Source organism: Macrotis lagotis, chromosome 1 (assembly GCF_037893015.1).
Source record: "Macrotis lagotis isolate mMagLag1 chromosome 1, bilby.v1.9.chrom.fasta, whole genome shotgun sequence".
Taxonomy (NCBI): Eukaryota; Metazoa; Chordata; class Mammalia; order Peramelemorphia; family Peramelidae; genus Macrotis; species Macrotis lagotis.
In genome coordinates this window covers 905,411,620-905,430,165 of record NC_133658.1, presented here as the reverse complement: position 1 = coordinate 905,430,165, position 18,546 = coordinate 905,411,620, and the positions used below count along the sequence as shown (strand labels likewise).

General features: G+C 44.0%; 2 protein-coding genes across 3 annotated transcripts in view; both read left to right on the top strand.

Moving 5' to 3' along the window:
* The first annotated feature begins 9,501 nt into the window (after positions 1-9,501).
* Positions 9,502-18,546, top strand: part of LOC141509580 (uncharacterized) — a 113,597-nt gene continuing 104,552 nt past the window's right edge. The window contains 1 exon segment of the mRNA XM_074219211.1: positions 9,502-9,621. Within this exon segment, the coding sequence (XP_074075312.1) occupies positions 9,573-9,621 (49 nt within the window). The 5' untranslated portion in view covers positions 9,502-9,572.
* Positions 9,533-18,546, top strand: part of LOC141509577 (uncharacterized) — a 264,113-nt gene continuing 255,099 nt past the window's right edge. For both annotated transcript variants that reach the window (XM_074219209.1, XM_074219208.1), the window contains exon 1: positions 9,533-9,621. The gene's annotated coding sequence lies outside the window, so the exon portion shown is untranslated. The remainder of the gene's footprint in view (positions 9,622-18,546) is intronic.

Sequence of the window (18,546 nt, the reverse complement as noted above, 5' to 3'; positions counted from 1 at the left end):
CAAGCTGTGCCCCCTTATTACTTGGTAGCCTCTGGTCATAGTGACATGGTTTTCTAGTCTCTTAAGGACCCAAAAGGTGTGTGGAGTCTCAACACTTCACCCTTGGCAGATGTCCCAAGACCATTTGGTTTCCCACCTCCTGCTATGGTCACTAATCATTCATATGGAAATAAAGAGTCTGCAAGTCTACCTAGATTTGTGCTTTTGTTTAACTGTAGAATAACCTATGAAGGTTTTCTTTTATTCCAGTATTAAACCTAAGCTAACAGGTGAATTGGGCCTGGCCGTGACATAGACCTGGCCAGTTTTTACTGTGCTGAGACTTCCCCTCAGGGTTTTTGAGTTTGTTTAGTCTTCATTTTTTTTTTTAGGTTTTTGCAAGGCAAATGGGGTTAAGGCTTGCCCAAGGCCACACAGCTAGGTCATTATTAAGTGTCTGAGATCGGATTTGAACTCGGGTCCTCCTGACTCCAGGGCCCATGCTTTATCCACTGTGCCACCTAGCCGCCCCTAGTCTTCATTTTTGAAGAGGATCAATGACAACCCAGGCTGATGTCTTGACTTGTGAAATGGATTCAAGTGATGTAGAGCTCCACAGAGTTATCAGTCTCAAACTTTCTTCCAAAATCATCCAAGACCAGTGGCAAGACAAGAGTCAGAACTGGTGACAGTCTGGGATTCAGGGGAAAACCTTGATGTCTTTGATGTCTGACCAGTTTCAGCCACCTTCATGGCCATTCCACTGGAAGAAGTCTGCACAGGTTTGGGGTAGGCATCCCTCTACCTCACTGATGAGTTTGAGGTCCATTGGCCACCCTCAATCTGGGTTAGCCCAGTTGTGGTCACTGAAAATGCTAAAGCTTCTCAGAGCCAGAGGTGAGAGACATCAAAGGTGGATAAGCAGCTCTTCAAAGAGCTCATCAGCCCTTTTACCAAAGGTTCTAGTCTTCCTTGAACATCCTAGAAAAATGATGGTGACTGGTGAAATTCTTCTCTGTTATGGTCATGGTTGAGATGAAGCAGTAGAAGGAACATTGGGCCTGGAGTCAGAGAATCTGACTAAACTCTGCCATCTTCTTCAAGAAGTTTTTGCATTTGAAGGGGTCATACCCTGTAAACCATTTGGGCAAATGAGTTAACTGAGGTTAACCAATAGACATCAAACCCACCAGGGAGTTAGAGGGATGTCTATCCCAAGCATGTGAAGAATTTCCCTGGTGGAATGGGCAGATGAACTTGGACAACCGAGTTAAAGGGCTCCTCCAGAGTTCTAGGGTAACTTGGAGGTCCCACCAGTGGGCTTCCCATGAACAATCAGGCAGGATCCACAATCAAGTCAAAGTAATGGCATTTACTAAAATGCAATAATAACAATAGTAACAACCTTTCACTGCTTCCACTTGTTTTAAAGATTTTTCCTGGGTGGGTGTCTCAGCTGGGATCCCAGGGTCTGCTCTTCTCTTTATCTGTGGTTCCATGGAGCTTCTCTTCCCTTCTGGATGCCTCTTTTGTTTTTATACATTAAAAGAAAACAATTAGCAGGATATAAACCAGGATGGAAGATGAGATAATATGATTTGTAATTAGAGGAAATATCAGGGATGGAAATCCCTGGGAGATGGGAGATGAGGTGGGTAGGTGAATAGGTGAAATTCCCCAAAGGGGAATGTTCTTCCAAGTATCCCAGCCAAGTGTCAAAGGAACAAGCAAACAATAAGTGATAAAGCAGCACAGCATCAATTTTCAGAGAAGCCATACAGGTTACTTGAGATGCATAATTGTGAGAAAAAATCCTTGCATCCATCTTTGGGTCTGATTAGATTTCTGGTCAACATGGCCTAACCTTAGTTAAGGGTCTCTAAACAACAGGATGAGGTGATCCAGCTTCCCAGCCATGCAGGGCTAGGTTCAAACAATGCAATGTATTTTTTTCCCAATTCCCACAGTTGAAAATAGTTTTATCACAAGGTAGAAACTGAACTAGACCCATAATTGAATAGAAAGGGAACTGAGCTATTTTCAGCACTGAGTTATAAGATGGAGTCAGAGTGTTTCACTCAATTTTCACAGTTCTCTTAATGGCAGAGGTAATAACGTTATGCCCAACCAAATCACTGTATCCTCCTTGAATTTCTCTTTTATGACTAAACAAAGTCTATCACTATCCCATTTTATTTGACACACAAGCTTGAACCAATGACCTATGACAAGATTTTACTAGTGGAGGGGCAACTAGGTGGTACAGTGGCTAGAGCACTGGCCCTGGATTAAGGAGTACCTGAGTTCAAATGTAACCTAGACACTTAATAATTACCTATCGGTGTGACCTTGGGCAAATCACTTAACCCCATTGCCTTGCAAAAACCAAAAATATATAAATAAATAAGATTTTACTAGTGGGTCAGGGAAGAGATGAAGGGGAAAATAAGTGGTTGGGTCATGTGCTGCATGGGAGAAATGGTTGTTGGATGGCCTAAGTGCAGGACTGGAATTTATAGAATGTTAAAATGGTCTAAGTCCTCCATTAACATATCTTGAGTTACCCTGGGAGAAAGAGACAGAAACATCTCAGGGTTGAAAAGCTGTGGTAAACCCCAAGTAGAGAAATTAAAGGAGCATCTCCAACAAAATAACACGATATACAATCAAGCCCCAACTTCTCTCTGTCTGACAAAATCCAGAGAAATTTATAGAAAAAGATAGAATGTTGATAACGAAGACAAAATATGAGAAATATGTGGATTTTTAGTCTCCCAAGGTATAAACAAGAACTAAATGAAGATAACTCGAAAACTGTTTTTTTATAGGTAATAAAAGCACACTTAAATTTAAAGGATTTAGAACTGGAAAGGACCTTAGAGGCCTTCACGTCTAATTATTTCATTTTACAAATGAGGAAAATGAGATTGCAATGAAGCTACTTTCCCAGGGTCATATAGCTGTTCAGGATCTAAGGTGGGATTCAAAAACAGGCCTTCCAGATCGCAAATTCAGGACTCCATCTGCTATGACATGTGGCTACCACATATCAATACATTTTATATTTTACAACATGCTTCTCTACCTCTTATCCACCCTCCTCCCCCAATAACGATTTAGGAAGTATAATTGGAGTGAGATGTAGGCAATTTAGATGACTGGGTTGAATCAATAGAGGCAAAATGATAAATTTACCTGGATAAATCTAAGGAATCATTAAGAAAAGAGTAGAGTTTTGCTCGCTCTCACCCTGATGACACCATTCTTTTTAGCTGCCACACATCTCCCCATTTTGGTTAGCATCACTTTAGGTATTCCTTGTCTCCATGGTTGATTTTAGTTCTGTTTCCACCTTTCATGGCAACCTCCTTCTTCCAGCCACTTAGGAAAAATCCAGATTGGAGTCTCCATCTTTTAGATTGTGAGCTCCTTGAGACCAGGGACTGACATCTGGGGCTTTTCGCATCCCCAATCCTTAGTACAATACCTAGGACTTACTAGGGAGAGAGACAAGTCAAATTGATCCAAGGTTGTCCTGATCAAACTCTCATTATCATTATAGAGTAAGAATTTATGTATGGTAGGTGGTACAGTGGACCTTGGAGTCAGAAGGACCTGATTTCAAATCGCATCTCAGATGTACTTCCTAGCTGTGTGACCCTAGGCAGATCATTTCACCCTAATTGCCTCAGTTTCCTCAGCTGTAAAATGAGTCAGAGAAGGAAATGGCAAAAACTACTCTAGTATCTCTGCCAAAAAACTCCAAATGGGGTCCCTAGGAGTAAAAATCGACAGAAGAGAGTCAACAACAGCAAGTATTTATAGGGTAGCTAGGAGATACAGTGGATCGACCCTGGAATCTGGAAGATTCATCTTCTTGAGTTCAAATCAGGCCTCAGACAGTTGCTAGCAGCGTGATCCTGGGCAAGTCACTTCATCCTGTTTGCCTTAGTTTCCTCAGCAGTTGAATGAGCTGGAGACAAAGCACTCCCAACAGCATATTTAATATGTCCACTATGAGCTCCATTATATTTATAGATTTCCTTTTTAATCAGAACAATTTCAACATCTCAATTAAAATCAGAGCTCCACCCAATTTCACCAAATATGATTTATTTAACATTATTTATCTAATAAACTTTTGCAGTAATAGTTATCTAAATATCTCTATAAAATTCCTTATTCTCAGGGCGGCTAGATGGCACAATGGTTAGAGCACCGGCCCTGGAGTCAGGAGTACCTGAGTTCAAATCTGACTTCAGATGCTTAATAATTACCTAGCTGTGTGGCTTTGGGCAAGCCACTTTAACCCCATTGCCTGGCAAAACTAAAAAAAAATTCCTTATTCTCAGGATTAAATATTTAATTTCATATATATATAAATAATAGATAAATAATAAAGGCAGTCACAAAACAAAAGCAGATAATGATTTACAATAACTTAGCTGTAATAATATCAACTTCTGAGAATACAGAAAGTTCAGTGGATAGAGCACTGAACCTGGAATCAAGAAGGCCTGAATTCAAATTTGACCTTAGTCACTTCTGTGGCTATGTGACCCTTTTCAAGTCATTTTACTCCTGTTTGTCTTAATTCCCTGGAGAAGGAAATAACACATTAGGGCTTCATTTGTTTTGGTTGCAGTAATCCTATTCACAAATAAAAACTAAAATGACTTCCTAGAGAAGTCCACTTCAGCCTCAGCCTGTCCACTTAATTCAGGCTCTTGACAAACATAGCAGGAAAGAGAGATTTTACAGGTGATTTGCCTTAGAATGGAAGTTACAATTGTATCTCTTAGCATCTGTCCTTCCTTCCTAAAGAGACTGTAACATTCTCAAAATCCTCTTTAGCACAGTTTGGTGCAGAAAGGATGTTGATATTTTATTGTTTCAACAGCTCTGAAATGTACTGAAGCAAAAACACAAACAGTCAACAAGCAATTATGAAGCATTGTTGTGAATGATGAAGATGAAGATGATGATGATGTCCTTCGTTTTCAAAGAAGACCATGACATATGGGAGTTGATGCCATGACAAGCAAATGAATTGGATTTGAGTAAGGGGGTGGGGCTGTGCTAAGTCACTAGCTTCACTTTCTGCTCCGGAGTCATCTGGATCCACTGGCCAGATATGGATCGGGAGGATGGAGATGGTCCTGGAGGCGAGGCAGTCAGGATTAAGTGACTTGCTCAAGGTCACACAGCTAGTAAATCTGAGGCTGGATTAGAACTCAGATCCTTCTGACTTCAGGGTGGGCACTCCTACCTACTGCATTAATGAGCATTCATTAATCATCTACACTGTCCCAAAAGCTGGGGATCAAAGAAAAGTGGAAGGCAAGATTTGCCTTCCAGGAATTTATATTCTAATGGGTGAAGCAATAAGCAAACAACTATGAATAGCAAAGATATATACATAATAAATCAGAAATGACCAATGGAGGGAAGATGCTAACGTTAAGGGGGATGGGGAAAGACTTCTTGTAGAAGTAAGATTTTAGCTGATCCTTAAAGGAAGCCAGAGGAGGGAGAAAGGACAAGTAACACAATACAGAGCACATTGTTGCTGTTCATCGTCTTGGGTAGATGACCATGAGGTTTTCTTGGTAAAAAGCTGAAGTGTTTGCCATTTCCTTCTCCAGTGGATTAAGACAAACAGAGGTGAAGTGACTTGCACAGGTCACACAACTAGGAGTGGTTAAAGTCAAATTTGAACTCAGGTCTTCCTGACTCCAGGTCCCATGCTCTATCCACTGAGCTATGTAGCGACTTCACTAAGAACATGGTAAGTGTTTAAAAAATAGAATTCCTTAGTTAAATAATTCTTGCCAACTAGATAACAAGTATGAATGTTTATTGCTTATTGAAGGTCTCTGGGTTCCCTCTAAATTCAGTAGCCTGGGGCAAGGCCCAGGTCACCCTGTCCTGGGAAAAGAAAGACCTCAGCGACCGCCAAAGTCCATTTCATGCCTGAATAAGATGCTGCCCTATTTATATACTGTTTTTATATTTGCAAAAGGTTTCACTGCCAGTTTTTGCTTAACATAAGTGGAGGGTTCAGCAGTGCTTTCCCTCCCTCCTCAGGCTCCTCATCTCACCCCCATCTGTGGCTCTGCAGCCTGGCATCATGGAAGGCTTCAGTGCCTGGAGGAGAGACCCCCCTCCCCTGGTGGCACCCATGCTGGGCCACTGCCCTAACCTGCTGGGAGCCAGAGCTGGAGCCTGGGGTCCTGCTATTGCTGTCTGGGGAGTCAAATGGGTGAAATGTGAATTTAGTAAAGAGATACTGTCTGGCTCTGGCAGCAGGTGGGTAGCAGTGTCAGATCAATCTGGCAGCCACTAGGGCTATGGTGGAGGCAGGGAGAGCTGTGGAGGGGCACCTCGGGGTACCTGGAGCCCCTCTAGGGGAGGATGCAATTGCTAAACCATCTGCTTATATTAAGGGAGAACTAACTATATGCTATTTTATTTGATCCTCACAACAATCCTTGGTGTAGGTACTATTTTTATTCTCATTTTACAGAGGAAACTGAAGCTGAAAAATTTCAGTGGTTCATAGTGTGTGGGATAAGAATCCACTTAAAAAAATAGAGTCCTCTGAGCAAAAAGGAAAGCTTATTTTGGCTTTTCTGGAGAAAAGGGCACCCCCAAGTCTCACAAAGGTACTGAAAAAGGAGTTGCCCCGAGGTGACAGTCAAGCAAGATTCTATGGCCTAGCATGAACCCCCCCCCCCCCCCAGCCCCACTCCCTTCCAACCTCATTGGTTAAGGTTTTCAGAGTTACAATCTTTATGTGAAAAATCTATCCAGCAACAAAGAGAAGAATAAAAGGTTTTCATAAAATATCACCTCACCATCCAGATGGCAAGGGCATCAGAAGATTTTTAATGACCTTCTGTTAGATGAATTAATGTCTGAGTATGCAAGGCCTTCTTAATTTAGCACTTATCAAACAAGAGAAGGCAGGCTATTGTTTTCATAGTCTATTATCAAATAGGTGACTAACTAAGACTGCAAGGTCTCTTCTCTGGAAGTATTCCACTAGTTCCCTCCCTAACAGAATCAATGCAAGATCTTTCTGGAAATAGTCCAATTTCACTCCCTAGCAGAATTGGGAGGGTGTCTGACTGGGAATGCAAGGCCTCTCTCTCTCTCCTAAGGATAGTCTAAGAGCAATAGTCTTTGTTTTAATGATTTTTAACCCTGAGAGGACTTCACTAAGAATATTAAGTCTTTTTTTTTTTTTTTTTGCAAGGCAATGGGGTTAAGTGGCTTGCCCAAGGTCACACAGCTAGGTAATTATTAAATGTCTGAGGTCACATTTGAACTCAGGTATTCCTGACTCCAGGGCGGGTGCTCTATCCACTGGGCCACCTAGCTGCCCTAAGAATATTAACTCTTAAGAGGGAATATTCTACTCAATAGAGGGTTCAAATAGGTTAGAATTTGAAGCCAAGTCTTCCAGGCTCTGGTCCAGAGCTGTAGCCACTGCCTAGCCCAGGAGATAAAATGGCCATTCAGCCTCTGCTCAGTGTTCTTGGGTCCCACCATCTCCCAGGTGGTCTGTTTTCCTTTGGGGTTGCTGCCTCTCATTGTTATCAAGGTTTTCCCGAGTCCAGTCTTCCTCTTTGTCAATTCTACCTATTGCTTTGCTAGAGTCTTGTGCCGAGATGCAGCTTTCAGGCTCCCAAGGTGAAAAGCTATCCCATGACTGCAAAAAGACAATGAAAGCACCCCCAAAGGGTTCAGATGCTCCTTATTCTTCACCCCATCTTTTCTTTGTCACTGATCTCATCCTGGTTTGTTGGGAGCCAGTTTTCTTCTTTACTTCCTTCTGTCCTCTTTCTTCTTTCCTTCTTCCTTCCTTTCATCCTTCCTTCTTCTCTCCTTCCTTCCTTCAATAAATGCTAGACACTGTGCTGAGCAAAGACTGAACCTGTCCTCAAGGAGCTTCCAATCTAATAGATTTTCTGAGACACAGAGAAAACAAGGGGAGGGATATGGAGGAGAGGAGAGGACTGAGCTGGGCTGTCTCTGAGGGCTCAAGCTGCCAGAGTATGACGCACATGCAGAATAATTAGGCCTGATGAGGAGGAAGGAACAGGCAAGATGAGGCTGCTCAGTGAAGGGCCCAGGGGCTTGGTGTTTTTGTCATGCTCATCTCCCTTTCTCTGATCATCCCTCTCTCACCTTCCACAACTCAGAGCTCCCTCTCCTTATTCTAGAGCTGCTGCCACAGCTGTGACTGCCCACATTGGCAACATGTACATTGGCAAGAGGAGGAATAGTATCCAGGGGCTGTGTGCCCTTTGAGATAGCCTGTCTCTGAGCTCCCCCTTCTGAGTAACTTGCCTCCTTGTGTTCTGTGAAATTGCACTCCAAACATTTCCCCAGAGCTTTCACTCACTGGAGAGATTTGTGGTCTTTCTCCCCGCATTCTGGGTAGCCAATGGAAGCTTTGTGGCATCCACCCTTCTGGCAATGCTTGCATTGAATCACAAGGATCATAGATGATGATACCATTTATATAGTGTTTTAGGTTTTGCAAAGAATTTTATCTTATCTCAGGGAGGTAGATGCTGCTTAATAACAATTATTAGCAATAAACAATGTTCATTTTTACAGTTGAGGATTATCTGAGAAAGGTAATAAATGGTAAAGTCATTTGCCTAGGGTCACACAGCTAAGTTTGAATTAGAACTCAGGTTTTTCTGACTCCAGGATCACAAACTTCAGTCACTTCACTACATAGCTTCCACAGATCTGAGATCCTGGCTTGACCTCAATGACTTGCACAAGTCTAACATATCAAATTGCTTCCTTTCTCAGTGAAGGGAGGAGGAGAGGGAGAATTTGGAACTCACATTTTTTAAATGAATTTAAAAAATTGTCTTTACAGGTAATTGGGGAAAAATAAAATTTTAAATTAAAATAAATCTGAACTTGGAGGTCAATTTAGTTTAATACTCTCAATTGGCCCATGTGGAACTGAGGTATGGGGAAGGGTCAGGCATCTGAAGGCCGGCGGGGGGAGGGTTCAGGTTCCGTTTGGCCTGCTTTTGTTTAGGATTCAGAGCGGGACAGGCAGGCCCCACTGGGCCTGGGCCTTCACTCTCACTCCGTCCCGGGGGCGTCTCGGGCTTGGGGAGGGTCCTCCCTCCCCGAGGCGGCTTCGAGCCGAACCCTCGGGGTCCGGCCCTGGCACGCCCCCCTTCTCCCTCCCAGAACCGGGCTCAAGTTCTGCGCCTCCCGCCTCCCCCCCGGGGCGCTTCTCCGTGGGGGGCGCCCCTCACCCCCCAAAAGGCCGGGGATAGCCCCGAGCCAGGCCGCAGACAGCGGGCCCGAAGGCCGAGCCGAAACGGATGGGGGCGGGGAGACGGCCCCAGTTCCGGCTCCTCAGCCAATCAAGAAGGAGCTTTTAGTGACCGGCGGTCTCGGACCAGAAGCATGGCCGAGCGGCTCTGCGCATGCTCCTCAGCCCCCGCCCCCGTCTAGGTACGGCGGAAGTTACGTCACAAATAAAAAAACCCTGTTCGTTGGGTGCCTGCGTCGGAGCGTTGTTGCTGCGGCTCCGTTCCTCGGCCGGGCGGATGGACGGTGCCCCCGCGGCCTTGGGCAGCGGCGACGGCAGCGCAGAGGGTAATGAGGTTTCCTTTACGCTGTTTCTGTGGAGAAAACGTGTCTGTGTTTGACGCCGAACCGTTTGACTGTGCCGAGGGGGGGGGGCTCTCCATCCGGGTCTTCGGGAGTGGCTGCGGGGGCTGCCGAGGCGGAGGCTGGAGGCGCCTCCCGGCGGCCGCGGGGGCGGCCGGGCCCCTGGAGGGCGACCCCGGCGGGGGCGGGGCAGCTGTGACAGGTGGTGGGTGGGGAGGGCGGGGCCTGTTGTCTGGGCGACGGCCCGGGACGCGGCCGGGGGGGAGGGGCGCCCTGGCGGAGGGGCGGGGCTGCGGCCGGGCCGGCCTTGACCCCGCGCTGCGGGCTGCGGGGGGCGGCCCTCCCGGCCCGGCCCTGCCCTCCCCGCCTGCGGCCCCTCCTCAGGCGGCCCCCGCGCCGGAAAGTGGGCCCGGACGGGGCCGTTGGGCAAATTTTTTTTTTTTTTTTAGAAAAATTTTTTTGGGGCGAGAGGAGCCAGTTAGGAAGGGCCGGCTGTGTGCCAGCTGTGGGGGCGGGGTGGGGGGCTGTGGAGGCGGTCAGTCAGAAGGGGGTGCAGGAGGTGCCCCCCGGCCGGCCCAATGTGGGCAGGGCGGGCTGGGGTGCCCCGGAGAGCAGAGGGCGCTGCTTGCCAGTTTCCCACCGCCTTTCTGTAGAAAATCACCAGAAATGAAGCTTCGCCCTGTGGGAGCCCCGTGAGCAGCGGAGAAGATCAGCGCAGGCTGATGAGGCTGTTGGGGTGCGTGTGGTCAGCTCCTGTTTCTGCATTTTCCTAGAGTTGCTTCTGCTTGGGGAGGCTCGGGGTTCAGGAGCAGGCCGGTGGATCCTCGTGGGGGACCTGAAGCCCAGAGGAAAGCCTGAGTATTTAAGGCTTTCCCCGAGCTGGGGGAGGCCTGTTAAACGAGATTTTGGAAGGTTCAGAGAAGACAATTTGGAGACCCTTTAGTCCTGCCACTTCATTCATTCATTATTTAGCAAGGCGGTGGGGTTAAAGTGACTTGCCCAAGGTCACGCAGCTAAGTAATTATTGAGTGAGGCTGGATTTGAACTCAGGTTTTCTTGACTCCAGGACTGTTGCTCTATTCTCTGTGCCACCTAGCTACCCCTACTTCATTTATTTTTAAAATCTGTTGTGGAATTTCTTTACCTCTTTGCTTAAAAAAAATTTTATCAGTTTAGGTTTTGCACAATGTGCAGCTGACCAATGATTTCTCCACTTCCCTTGAAGAGAATTGTCCCTTATAATAAAGAGGGAAAAAAGTAGAGATCAACTGAAACAGTATTCATGCTGCCTTTCCTATCTATTTGCCCCCACCTTTGCTAAGAACCTTATAACAATTTTTTCTGGGTTCTTACTGGTCACTGCAAGAATGTACCAGCTTAGGATACAGACAGGTATTCTGCACTTTATTTAGCCACTTAAGAGTGTCATATGTACCATCATTAGGTAGTGTTGGACATATGGGTCTCAATTCTGCAGATGACATATATAGAATCTTGAGCTATGTAACCCAGAGAGCAGAACAAAAGGGTTTTTACAAAGCACCTTTGGGTAAGATCTGATAGGGCACCTAGGCAGAAAAAGTATTTAGAAAGTCAGTGGTGGCACAGTGGATAAGGTGCTGGACCTTGACTCAGGAAAACTTCCCGAGTTCAGATCCAGTCTTACGTCCTTGGTAACTGTATGATCCTGCGTAAGCCATTCAACCCTGTTTGCTTCAGTTTTCTCATCTGTAAAGTGAGTTGGAGAAGATTAATGGTAAATCACTTGAGCATATTTGTTAAGAAAACCCCAAAGAGTGAGACAGGATTGAAAACTATTTTATTAGATAAGCTAAAGAGAAGGGATGACCTTTGCCTTTTGGAGAGGTACCAAAAGAGCCACATTCAGTATAAATCCAGGAGGCCCTCGGGCAAAAAAAAATGACAAATAAGATTAAGTGATTTGCCCAAGATCACACAGCTAGTAAATATCAAGTGAGGGTCAAATTTGAATTCAGGACCTCCTGTCTCCAGGATCAGCCCTTTTCTACAGTGCTACCTAACTGCCCCTCAAATCCCTTTTTTGACACCATGCCATTCTTTGTGGCCCAGCTTGGTTGTTAGAATTCTGCATCATTCATTTCTCTTTTTATTATTGTAGTTAATTCATTTTTTTTTTTTTGCTTAATGGTTTTCCTGATTTTTCTGGCCAATCTGCAATCTGTCAGTCATTCAGCAAGCATTTATTAAAATAACATGTTATTGTCCAGGCATTGGGAATACATAGAGAGGCAGAACTAGCCCCTACCCTCAAGGAACTCGCATTCTAATGGGGTTTGTGTGAAAAATAACTGGGTAGGTATGGAGTAGAAGGGTGGTGAACATTTTTTGTGGGGAAGTGGGTAGGAGGGGAATTGGGAAAGGCCTCCTCTAGAAGGTGGATTGTCAGCTGAATTTTACTGAGATTCCAAGGGGCTCAAGTGACTGGGGAGAACATTTCAACCCTCAGGGTCACCAGGGTGCATGACCTGGAGATGGAAGATAGAGTGAGGTGTGCCAGGAGCTGGGTTATAGACTGAGACTGTAAAGTTTTCTGGAAAGGTGAATTCATTGTGACCTCTGGGCAGCAAGCTTCTACTTGTGGGTGTCCTATATCTGGCAAGGTCAGGTCAAGCCAGAAAGATTTTGAATGATGGCCTGTATATTTGTGATCTGCAGACCAGCCTTGCCTCTTCCCTAGGGGGATGACATTTTTAGCCGAAACACTTCTTATGAGGTGTGTCTGCTAAGTCACTGCTAAGTGGGGTTTCAACTATGCTGGTAAAGAGTATATCTATGGGGATGAAACAAAAATCATTGTGGTCTCCGTATAGGGATATTCTTATCATATGATGTCACTGACTGTAGGTGTTTTTAACATTTTCCCAGGCCATTTATTTCCTCAGTGAGGGAAACTCACTCCTCTGATGCATGTTGGCCACCCTCTTGAATTAGACATGCATGCTCATGGGGTCCTGATGACCTCAAGGCTGGCCCTTTCTGCCGTGCTGTTAGATCGGGTAACAGCATTTTTGTCTGAGTTGGTTCTGTCATGTTGTCTGCATTGTACTGCTTTGGTGAAAAACACAAACTTGACACCTAGGAAGTGGCACTTTAATCAATGCCTTTACATACCAAGCAGGACTCTTTAGTGGACCCTGGCAGTAATAGGGGTAACTGGAATGGATTAAGGTGTAATGTGACTTTTTATTCTGAGGTGAGGTAATGAGGCTTTTACAGGATTGTGGCTATTCTGAGTGGAGGGAACATGGTCAGATTGGGAACACAAAGCCTAATCTCCTGAACCCCAGTTCACCATCCGCTGCCTGTTATCATTTCACACTAGACAACAGGTGGCTATCTCAGACCATGGCCAGAGCAAAGCTCCAAGTCTCTCCCCCAGATCCTCTTGTCTTCTGAACTTCCTTATTCTGTGATGGGTGCTGCCATCTTCCCAGTCACCCAGATTTCCAACCTTGTTGATCATTCCTTTTCTCTAGTTCTTTGCCAAATCATGTCCTTTTCATATGTATAACATTTTATGTTTTAGACCAGGTCCCTATCATCCCAGTTCTGACTCACAATCACCTCTCCTTGAACTAAGGTTCTGGGCTATCACTTTTGACCCCTCAAATTGTCATGGCTCCTTATTTCCCTGTAACTGACTTTATGACTACCCCCATAGGTGAGCTTCAGCTCTATTGTGGCCTTTTTGGATGTTCCTGGGGTGTTTTCTCTGTCACTGAGAGAGGCAGGGCTTGTTTGATTTTTGTCTTATCAATTTGACCTGCACAGTTCCTGATCCATACCCTTGGCCTGCCCTTTATTCCCATTCTCAGTGTCCCCTTCCTTCAGTCTCTTCTCCAACTTTGGGGAGGGGCACTGGACTGGGCCTGGCCTGAGTCCCTTTGGTCTTTTCTCCAGCAGTAGAGGGCATCTAGCCTCTGCTTCTCTTCCATCCCTCTGCCATATTCCCCCATAGAGGGCATACAGCCTCTGCTTCCCTTCCATCCCTCTGCCATCTTCCCCGGCCTTGTGCCTGTCACATGATTACAGATTTATAGTTGGAAGAGGTGCTGGGTTTCGACCCATTGTTTTACAGATGAGGAAACTGAGGCCAAGGATTGGAGCCTTCACCCTCTTGTTCTGCATCTAGCCAGTTCTCTCTTCACAGTAGGCTCTGGACTAGCAGCCTCTGCCATGTAGTAGCAGCACCCTGGACTCCAGCTCTTCCCTTCTCCCCTTAGGTTGGCGTCCAACATGTGTCTGGCCCACTTTATCTTGTCTTTGGCCTCCAGGACCAAGTAGGGCCCTTTTCTGCCCATGTGGGAATATGGAGGAGGCAGATGCCATCCCTGGTTCAGGAGGACTGGTGTAGAGAACTCTATACCACTCAGCAAACTTTCCCTTAGATGTTTCTTCCACTGCCTTTGTAGAGTTTTTGTTGGGAGATGTACAATAGGGGAAAAAAAGATGAACCATCCTAGCCACAAGGAGCAGTTGGCTATTGTACCCAGATTGGGGGTGCACAACTACCCAAAGGTGGATAGAGTCAGCTCAAGGGAGCTGAAACTCAGACCCCAAGATGGAAGGAAACTAGCATTTCTTAATTACTAGGCATCATGAGGAGCATTTCACAAACATCACATTTGGAAAAAAACATCCTGTGAGGAAAGGGGAGGTAGTGGTTGTGGTGTTGAATCATTTCAGTTGTGTCTGATTCTTTGTGGTTTGGTTTTTGTTTGGTATTTTTTGTTTTGCTTTAGAAGTATGTAAATATTCTTCTGTTTCTGTCTTCTCCCTGAACTCTTTTGCCTCTCCCTCTTCCCTCCCCTTTCATAGTGGTAATAAGTAGATCATATTTTGGAAAACTTCAAAGGTGCAAACTTATAGAGGTCATTGTGTAACAGTTCCGATTCCAGATTTCTAGAAAGTTTTTAGAAAGGAACATGAACTCAGTCCTCAAATGTTCTGCTTATCTTCATTTTTACCTTTGGCAGTATACCTGTCCAGCCAAATTTTTATATTCTTGCTTATTGATTGTCTCTTCTGTAGTGGGCAATTTGTTTCCCACATTGCAGTAGTGAGTTGTGTATTCTCTGTTTCTCTAATAGCAGCTGTCATACTAGGCCAACTGTCTCTTTGGGAGTGTTGTACATGGCGCTGCTATATATAGTATAACTAGGGAGAAATGGAAAAAAAGAGACAGTTGCTCTTAGGAAGAAATGTCTGAGGGATACTAAACCCATTCTCTGCACCTTAGTTCCATTTATTATTTCCCAGAAATTTAGGACTTGTTTATGTTGACATTGTACTGACCCTTGTGCATATGAAGGGTTTTCCATTTCTTTTTCAAACTCATTTTTCAAAAGAGGAAACTGAGACAAAACAGGGTTAAGTGACTTGCCCAGAGTCACACAACTAGTAAGTGTCTGAAGTTAGATTTGAACTCAGCTCTTCCTGACCAGGGTGCTCTATCCATCCATTGTGTCCCCTATAATTGTTCCTAAGAAACTGAGGCAAACAAAAATTAAGTGACTTAGCCAGGATCATCTAACTATAATGTCTGAGACTAATTTGAACTCAGATCTTCTTGAGTTTTCCAGCACAGTAGTCTGTACGCTGCACTACCTAGCTGCCTCTCTTGCAAACTGCCTCTCCACTCAATGCAGGGAGACAGATCTGGAATATGGATGGATTTTGGAGTCCTTGCAACCGGCAGCTTTTAGAGTACCATCAACTGGGGAGATGAAAGGAGGAGTCAAAGTTCCCTTGTTTTAAATGAACCCCTAAAAAGGGATTCTGGACACAATTCCCTATATTACTACTTTTAGACCTACCCAGGGAAAGAGGCGAGAGTAGTGGGAAGAAGTTTCCATTTGGTAAATGGTCACAGGCAGACCAAGTAGAAAGAAAATGTCCTGGACAATTCATTATATAAATAATATCTGTACATAATAAACAAACTTTAAAGTTATCTCATTCCATTAGGATGCCTTTCTTCTTTTGTAAGTATTAAGTGTCTGAGATCCGATTTGAACTCAGGTCCTTCTGACTACAGGGCTAGTGCTCTATCCATTGCCCCACCTAGCTGCTCCATGGGTTCCTTTCTTCTTATGTGCCCTCCAACATTATTGCCATTTTTGGTCATTTTTGAAACCTCAGAGTTATTTTGATTTGCATTTCTCTCATTAATATTTCTTCATGTAGTTGTGAACACTTTGCATTTCTTCTTTTGAGAAGTGTTCATATCCTTGGACCTTTTGTATTTGTCCTTTGTTTTTGAAGAGTAGCAATGACATCATGATTGATGTCTTTCACATGAATTAGATTGAAGTGAAGCAGAATTGCAGAATAAAAGTCAGGATTGGTGATGACTGGGGATGCAGGGGATAGCCTTGATGTCTGATTAAGCTTTTAAGCCCTGCTTTAGCCAGCTTTGTTGCCATTGAAGCAAATTATTCTTATCTGCCCATTTCACTGGGGAAAGTCTTCATAAACTTGGGGTAGACACTCCACTAATTTACTGTTGGGTTTGAGACCCTCCTCATTTACTCTCAACATGAGCTGAGATGGTTAGGTCCATTAGCTATTTCATATGTGTATATATATATATATACATATATATATATATGTGTGTGTGTGTGTGTGTATATATATATGTGTGTGTTTGCATATATCAGATATTTATATATCTTGGATACCAAAATCTTTTCAGAGAAATTTGATTAAAAAGATCCCCCCTCCCCCCACTCAGTCACTTCACTTCCCATCTTATCCTTATTTTATTTTATTTTATTTTATTTTATTTTTTTAGGTTTTTGCAAGGCAAATGGGGTTAAGTGGCTTGCCCAAGGCCACATAGCTAGGTAATTATTAAGTGTCTGAGACCGGATTTGAACCCAGGTACTCCTGACTCCAAGGCCGGTGCTTTATCCACTACGCCACCTAGCCACCCCATCTTATCCTTATTATAGTAATAATGTCTTTGCAGAAATTTTTCAGAAAAAATAAGTTGTAATTTCCTATATCTCTTGTTTGGTTAAGAATATATCTCTTATCTATATCCGAGAGAAGTAGGATCTGTTTTTCTTTTGATTTTTTTTATTGTATGTCTTTTATATTGAAGTCATGTATCTGTTTAGAATATATTGTGGAGTAAATGTTGTTTTATTTTCAAATGAAAATTTGCCTGCCTTACCTCCCAGCTTCTCCTATGAGAAAGCAAGAGAAAAACACTCCTGTTACAAACATGTATAATCAAAGAAAACAGATTCTTGTGTTGGTTATGTGTGAAGAAGTATGTTTAATTTGCTCTTTTGAGTTTTTCCTCTCTTAATAGGGAAGGGCAGCATGCTTCCTCAAGAGTTCTTTGGAATTGTAGTTGGTCATTGTATTATCAGAGTTCCCAAGTGTTGCTGTTTAGAAGGAGCTTCTGGTGTATGGTCTTAAGCTTGCCAGATACAAAACACAAGGTGATGTCAAGATAGGAATCACCATTCAGAACAACCTCTTCCTAAATGTTTGAAACACTTGATTTTCCTTTTAAAAGGTCAGATTTTTGGTGAGCCCCTCAGGAGTCAGCTAGGCAGGTTGGTTGTTATTGTGTGTGTTCCAAGAGAACCATGACATCAAGAAGGTGATTTAGATTGAAGTGGAGCAGGGCTGTTCAAAGTCACCAACCTTATTTTCTCCTTTGGAGCCATCTGGGTCCAGTGGCCAGATATAGATCAGGATAACTGGAGAAAGTTCTGGATGGAGTGGGAGACCTTGACCTTTTAAAACTAAGTCTAAGGTCTCAGTTTGTCTGAGACAGAAATTAGTGAAGAAATGAGACTAAGTGACCTCTTTTACCTAGTTTAAAAAAATCAATTTAGGAGAAGATGCTCAGGGTTTCATTCACTCTTAGCCAAATCAGGACCCAAAAGGTGACCAATTGGGGCTTGGCCTCAGATCTATTATTGACAATCAATGAGAGCCAGTGTGACACGGGTTTAAGGCATGGTCCTTAAAAAAAAATCTAGGCTGTAAACTCTAAAATATCTTGTGAGGTTTCAGAAATGAAAATTGACATTCCTTTGGACAGAACACCCTCAGGTAAGAGTATGATAACTCTATTGGACAGGGGGAGAGGAGGGAGGAAGGAAGAAGAGGAGGGAAGGGAGGAAGGAAGGAAGGAAGGAAGGAAGGAAGGAAGGAAGGAAGGAAGGAAGGAAGGAAGGAAGAAAAAAAGAAAGGAAGAGGGGTGGCTAGGTGGCGTAGTGGATAGAGCACCGGTCCTGGAGTCAGGAGTACCTGAGTTCAAATCCAGCCTCAGACACTTAATAATTACCAAGCTGTGTGGCCTTGGGCAAGCCACATTGCCTTGCAAAAACCTTAAAGAAAGAAAGAAAGAAAGAAAGAAAGAAAGAAAGAAAGAAAGAAGATAGAAAGGAGCTATATTGTTACATGGAACTGGCCATTTGGGTTCCCAATAGGGCAGCTCCTACTTCTCACAGATGGTTGTTTGTCCTTTGTTCTCAAGGAGGACCATGATATCAGGAGGATGAAGACTTGCAAGTGAAGTGGATTTAAGTGAGGGAGGGCTGAGCAAAGTCATCAGCTTCTTTTTCTCCTCTAGAGCAGTTTGGGTCCATTGTCCAGATATGGATCAGGATGATCAGGTATGAAAACAGATAGTACCTTCCTAGAAGGATTTGAAAAGTCCCCTACCTCTGGAGGACTTTCAAAGACATGGGCCCATTCTGGTTTTCTTTTGGTTCTAATCTGTATTTGGCCAGCATCACGTAACTGCTGAAGAGCAATACTGATCCTTTATGCTTTAGGTACAGGTCTACAAAAAAACCATTTTTCTTTAGTTGAACATTATAAATTTATCCATTTCAGGGTTAG